This window comes from Notamacropus eugenii, chromosome 4, assembly GCF_028372415.1.
Source record: "Notamacropus eugenii isolate mMacEug1 chromosome 4, mMacEug1.pri_v2, whole genome shotgun sequence".
In the NCBI taxonomy this organism is placed as follows: domain Eukaryota; kingdom Metazoa; phylum Chordata; class Mammalia; order Diprotodontia; family Macropodidae; genus Notamacropus; species Notamacropus eugenii.
Window position 1 is genome coordinate 7251023 of NC_092875.1, and position 6866 is coordinate 7257888.

At 45.4% G+C, this 6866-nt stretch overlaps 1 gene segment (V, D, J or C); it reads left to right on the forward strand.

Moving 5' to 3' along the window:
• Nucleotides 1-1183: 1183 nt before the first annotated feature.
• On the forward strand, nucleotides 1184-1786 carry LOC140498043 (immunoglobulin lambda variable 3-25-like). The segment is given in 2 exon segments: nucleotides 1184-1290; nucleotides 1455-1786. Coding segments are annotated over 2 exon segments (363 nt in total).
• Nucleotides 1787-6866: the final 5080 nt, after the last annotated feature.

The window sequence follows — 6866 nt, forward strand, 5'->3', positions numbered from 1 at the left end:
GTAGGGGACGTTTTGCATGCCTGTGGCCCGTGAAGGATAAGAGAGCCTGTGGGTACCAGCCCCAGCTGTGTGGTCTTTGGAAGCTCTGAGTTGAGCTGTCAATGCCCCCTGGGGTTCTTGGCCCCTGAGCTCCTGGTCTCCTGCCCTGTGTCCTGGGGAGGTGCACCTGGCTATGCAGTCCCAGTCTCTCCTCTTGAGTTGGGGTCAGATGCAGAGCTACCCTTCCCAATGCCCCACCTTTTTAGGAAACACTTCCCAAATCCCTTAGGCCCTTAATTTTGTCTCCCCAAGGGCCTCAGTGTTTGGAGTCTGTGGTGAATTCCAGATGAAAACAGGACTTTTGGGCTTGATCATTTAAGGCCAGAGCTGTTAGGGAAGTTAGAGACACTTCAGTCCAATCCCTGTCCTTTTATCAATGGAGAACTGGACCCCAGAGTGAGGACGTGCCTGACTTCCTTCCTCCTCTTGGGAGGCCTGAGCAGCAGAAGACCTGGGATGTGGGGGCAGAAGCTGGGTCCACTCACTGTTATAGCTCTTCCTTTGGATGGTCATGAGGAAGCTCTGGATTAGAGGCCAGGCAAGGCAACAGGTATTTCTTAATCCCTTCATGTGTCAGGCCCTGTACTTAGGGCTGGGGACTCCAGTGCAGATAAATAGAGTCCCTGCCTTGATGGAGCTCACATCCTAATTGGAAAACACCTTCTGCAAGGAGCCCACAGTGATGGGGGAGATTAAGCCCCATTCCCTGTGCTCCTGAATCCTCCAGAGTCCCAGGCACAGCTGAAGGGGAGAAAGTCTGGCTTGTCCCCGAGCAGGGTCTGGGGGAACTTACCAATGGGGGAGGGGGCAGCATGGGGGAGGGAGGGATTGTCCATGGGGAGAATGCCCCAGGGCACAGGGAAGGTGTTAGAGGACAAAGCAATTCAGTTACAGTGACAAGGTCCTACAGCATCATACATAGCCCTGGGGAGGAAGGAACCTGGCTCCAAGAATCCCAGAATCTCAGAGGAAGAAATGACCTCAGGGGCTTTTATTACCCTCCCCTGCCAGAGAAAGGACCTGCCCCCTCTGCCTCAGGAACCCACACAGTCAGTCACCACGTGAGGCCCCTCTTTCAGGTGTCCAGAGCATGAGCAGATTTGCATGTGGGGACCTCCTCCCAGCAGGGCCTAGGCTGGTCTTAAGAGAGCCCTGGGGGAGCCCAGCCTCATCTGGGGATCCTTAGGACACAGAGGCTCTTAACCATGGCTTGGATTTCTCTGCTGTTCTCCCTCCTGACCGTCTACACAGGTGAGGTTGCCCAGGGACTGCTCCCTCTGACTCAGGCCCCACAGTGTCTGAGGTCAGGAATACTACTGACTGGAGCTCATCCTGAAGCTGCATCAGGGGTCAGTATCCCCTTGAGGGAAAGAGACCCCTGCCTGTGACCAATCTCTTCTTTCCTTCCCTTGCAGGTTCTGGGGCCTCCTTAGTGCTGACTCAGCTTCCGTCAGTGTCCAAAAGCCTGGGAGAGACAGCCTCCATCTCCTGTGCTGGGGATGGAACTGTTGGCAACTATGTAAGCTGGCTCCAGCAGAAACCTGGTCAGGCCCCTAAGCTGGTGATATATTATGTTAACAGAAGGCCCTCGGGGATCCCTGACAGATTCTCGGGTGCCAAGTCAGGGAACACAGCCACCCTGAGCATCTCTGGGCTGCAGGGTGAGGATGAGGCTGATTATTACTGTCTAGTGTGGGATAGTAGTGCTACTGTACACAGTGACACAGACTGAGGGGGAAGTGAGACAAAAACCCTGCCAGGCCTTCTCCCCCTATGCCCTCCGCTCTAGGCTCCAGAGAGGTGCTTGGTGAGCACAGGACAGAAACAACTTCGCTTTCTGGCCCCTTCCTCCCTTTCTCCCTCCCTGCTCTTCTCCCTGGGAAACCCTTCCCCAATGACCCTCTCCCTCTAAGTCTCCCGTTCCTCAGACCCTCACCTGCTCCCTCTTTCCCTGCCTCCACACGCTCCCCTCTCATGCTCTGAGTTGTGCTGCCCCCCCTGAAGGGCTCTTTCGGCCTCTTCCAAGCTTTGGAGGCTGTTTTGGCGCCAGGATGGAGAAGAGGAACCCTCTGAAGTCCTCCCCAAGTTCCCTCCAAAAGAAGTAAAAAAACTGACTCAGTCTGATCTGGGAGCAGGGAAGCAGCTTAGCAGACAGGCAGAAAAAGTTTATCACACTGGGCTGGAAGGAGAATAGGGTCTAAGAGCAGAACCAGCAGCGTCCACAGCAGGAGGCCTGCAGTATGGCTGCAAGTCTGGGGCAATTCACCCTCCTGCAATTCAGCAGTCTCCCAGTAAAGGGAGCAATCTGTGCAGCTCACAAGGCCACACCCCAATGAGCCTACCCTTACCAGAAGCCAACAGGGAGGCCTTGACCCCAGTGATCACCAGGAGTGAAGTGGGACTGGCCAAATAAGCCTATGTTTCCATTGCAACCCTTGCAGGTAAATAGCTAAGCCCAGTCCCAGGTCAGACCCACAGGGACATCCCACTGCCAAACCACCCGGGAAATCTGCCCTCCAGAGACAGCAGGCAGCTTAGCCCAGATTGCCAGGGAAGGACAGCAGCAAGACCCAAAGCCCCAACACTAAAAGCTTAGGGCAGTGCACAACCAGAGCCCAACTCTCACGTTAAAACACCATGTCCCAAAAAAGACAGAAAATATGAGCAAACAACCAAAAAACCTTGAGTACAGAAAGAGATCCTTGTAATATGAAGGGTCAAGGCATCAACTTAGGTGAGGAGAATAGCATCAAATTGGCAATGTGCAAGGCTTCAAGGAAAAATCTAATTTGATCTCAGGTCCAACAGGAATTCCTAGAAGAGCTTAGAATGCATGTAATAAGTTAGAGAATTAGAAGAAATATTGAGGAAAAAATTAGAGTAGTAGCAGAAAGTTGTTAGTAAAAGAGTCCATTTCATGGCATAAGATACGCAAAAATGTGCAGAGCAAAAGAATTCTGAAAAAAACCATAGGACTGACAAAATGGGAAAGGAAGTACAAAAGCTTGCTGAAGAAAATAATTCCTTAAAAATTAGAATTTAATAAATGATGACTAATTACTGTATGAGACATTCTGTGAATGAAGCTCTGGTCTCTACTGAACTTGGTGATCTCAAGTTTGAGCCTCACTAAAGAAATCTGGGATTACCAAGGGTAGAATAAGGGACACTGGGGCTGGAGAAACAGGGGTGCTCTTAGGCAGGGATTGAAAGAGAGACCCATCTGACTATCTCCAGTACCTGGCCCAGATACTAGAACGTAGTAGGTGCTTGGTCAAGGTTACTGATTAACAGATGGATTCCTAAAGAGTCAGCCTGTCCTGAGTTCCACAAACTCCCTGGAGAAAATTACAGATTTAAACACTGAATTTGCAGGATCCTACCTTCACAGAACTGAAAGCTTTCATTTTAAAGACGTTGCATTAGATTAATAGGGGAAAAACAGGTGACGTAATCCAAAGACAACCAAGAATCTAAGTTAAGGAAATCCTTACTCATATGGTTAGGTAGTGGAATCTTTTCCACAAATAGTGAAATGTCTTTGGGAAGCTGAAAATCCTTCTTGGACTCTTAGGTGAGGGATGTGAAATAGTCCTCTCTTAAAACTATGATTCCATGCTTCATATTTTAGTCAGACAAGGCTTATATTAATGGAAGACACGTTTCAGTTAATCTAAATGGTAGGAGGAATGAATGTAAGTCCTCAATAGTAGAATTCAGTGAAGGAAAATAAAAATTCCCCCCAAAAGGTTAGAGAATCTTCAAAACAACCCCTTCCCTCGTGAAGCTATGTAGTTCAAGATCATTCCCTGAATCTCTACAAGAGGGTCTGGGAAATTCCCTGGCCACAGGAAAGACATAGAAGGAAGGGTCAGTTCCACAGGACAATTTCACTGAGACAGGAATCCCAGACACAGCTGAGACTAATGAGGAATGTTCCAGACAATGGAGATAGCATGGTTTCTGTCACTTTTGGCCCAAAGAATGAGAACACTGAAGGCAGAGGATGTGTCCTGATGGGGGATGGGTGGGGTGGGAGTGAGGTCCCTCAGAAAAATAGAAGGCTGATCTCCTCAAATATTCTTTGGCTTCTGTTTTCTCTGTCCCCATCAAAGACCTTTGGCCTGAAAATGCTGGAACACAAAATAGTCCATTGAGAGTTAAGAATCTAGAAAACTAAGCAGAGGGTAAGCCGCTCTTGATGAATACAAATTGCCTGACTCTTAAGCTACAAAAACGTTCTAAAGAATAAGGACAACAAATAATAACCATTTTTAAGGATTTCTCCTAAGTCCCAGATGGTGAACCTACAGTAACAAAAGTAAACCAATCTCTTCCTTTTGATTGGAAGGGATACGATGCCCTTGGGAAATTCTTTATCGCCAAGGCAATATTCACAGCACTGGTGGTGACTATGAACATGATGGTGAAGTTTTGAATCACAAAGTATAACAGACTCTCCACACAGAAGAAAAAAGAAAAAAACATTTATTCCAGTACTAGGAAGCCAAATTCATCACAGGAACCAAGAAGTCAGTACACATTGGCACTGCAGAGAACAAAGTCATTCCCAAGCCCTGACACACACACACCCTCCACCACAACCTTCCCTCAAGAAAATGCTCAGAAGACTATCTGTACCTGCCTGTGTCCTCTCTCTTCTGCTCTAACTGCTCTCACCAACTTGCTCCCAGCTCTGCTCCACCCTTCCTGTTCTACCAGTTCAGGAAGCTCTTCCCACCACTTGTGACTTAAACTTCCATGTGATTTATGCAGGACACATGAGCCTATTAATGAATAGGAAAGACCTTCCCATTTGAATTACCACTACAGATGCTGTCCTAGGTTCTTAGAGGCTCAGTGCCATCATGGGTGATGTCTTGACTTGCAGGAAAACAGGATTTAAGTTCGGCACAGGTGCACAGAGTTGTCTCACTCTCTTCCAGTGAAAGGACAAAAGTCAGGATGACTGTCAATGTCATGAGATGCAGTGGGTGACCTAGATGTCTGCTATTTCACCAGGCTCTGAGTGTTCCACAGCACCAGTTCAGCCCCCTTCAGGGACCCCAAGTGGACGTTGCTGCATTTGGAGGGTCGGGATCTTCTTGGGAAATAGACCACTCTGCCTCCTCTTTCCCTTCCTTCCAGGTTCTATGGCTTTCTATGTATTCCCTTACCCACCTCTGGGTCTTAGACTTCAGCCAGTATATACTCTATTGAGGACAGTACTGAGAACTGCTTTGTATCCTGGTATCAGCAGTAATTTTGAAGGTCTCTCCTGTTGACTTAGGATTCTAGAGACTAGTCCTTGGGGATCCCTGCCCGATTCTCGAATTCCATCTGTGGAAAGAGGGAGGGGCTCAGGGACTCAGGCTCATGACTGAGGATGAGGCTGATTATTACTCTTGGCCATGGAAGAGTGATAACTATGTTCACAATGACAAAAGAAAAAGAAAAATATGAGAAAGGGATCACTCCATCCATTTAGCATTTCATTTCTTTCTGGATTTAGAAGACTTTTATACACTTTCAGATAAATATTGTTTCCTCTTGAACCCATTCCCAATGAAACTAGGTTTCCAGGACTACCAGCTTTCCTCCCCCATCTAATGCCTCTGTGTTGGATCTTCCTTTTGAACTTCTTTTGTATAAGATTATTATTCTTTTTAGGTGTTCCTGAAGGGTTTACTTTTTAAACTCATATCATGCTGACATCTACCACCAATCTTTTCATCTATCTACCCAATTACTAATGAGAATCTTAGACATACACTTTATGTACATAAAAGACGAGCTGTCTGTCCTTATTAAGTCCCTTGTAATTAGTGTTTGGTATGTATCTTGTATCTCTTTTGGCTCTTGTATGGCAAATCTTCTCTTAAGTTCAGGTCTCTTTTCTTTTTTAACAAAGTCCGGAAAGTCTGACATTTCATTAAATGTCCATTTTTTTCTTTCCCTGAGGATTGTACTCGGCATTGCTGGGTATGATATTTTCAGCTACAATCTCAGTTCATTTTCTCTTCAATATATATTGGGCTCCAAGTCCTGTTGTCTTTTACTGACACCACCGCTAGGTCTCATGTGATTATAATTGTGGCAAACTTATTGAAATTTTCGTTTAATTATTGCTCATAATATTTCATACTTGAGCTGTGCTTTCAGAATTTTACTATAATATTTTTATGGGTTTTCCACATTTTTCCAATCACCATCGTTTGGGTGGTGATTGGTAGACTTTTTTTCTATTTCTACTTTCCCCTCTTGTTCCAATGACTCAGGGAAATTTTCCTTTATTATTTTTATATTACTATCAAGATTCATCTTGATGTCATAGCTTTCATGCAGTCGACTTATTCTTATGTTTTCTCTCCTTGGTCTGCTCTCCAGATCCATTGTTTTTCTTGTGAAATGTTTCTCATTCTCTTCCATTTTTTCATTCTTTATATTTTGTTTGATTGTATGTGTATCATAATTTTATTAGCTTCTCCTGATTCACTTGTAATTTTCAAAGACTCATTTTGTTCTTTAATATTCTGCATCTCCTTTTGTAATTGGTTGGCATTCTTTATATAATCTTGTTTTTCTTAGAGCATTCTTGATTTGTTTGTTTTCTTTTAGTTTATCTCAGTCTCTCTCTTTTGAATTTTGAAGTTTTTTTAAAGTTCTGCTTTGAATTCTATTTGGGCAGGTGGACATTTGACATGGGGGTAGAATGACTTTTGTTTCCTTCAATAGATGAACCCCAGTCGTTTCTTTCCGCATAGTAATTCTCCATAGTTGAATGTTCTGCTTTGTTTTTTAGTCTGTACCAGCTATGTTTTTTGTAA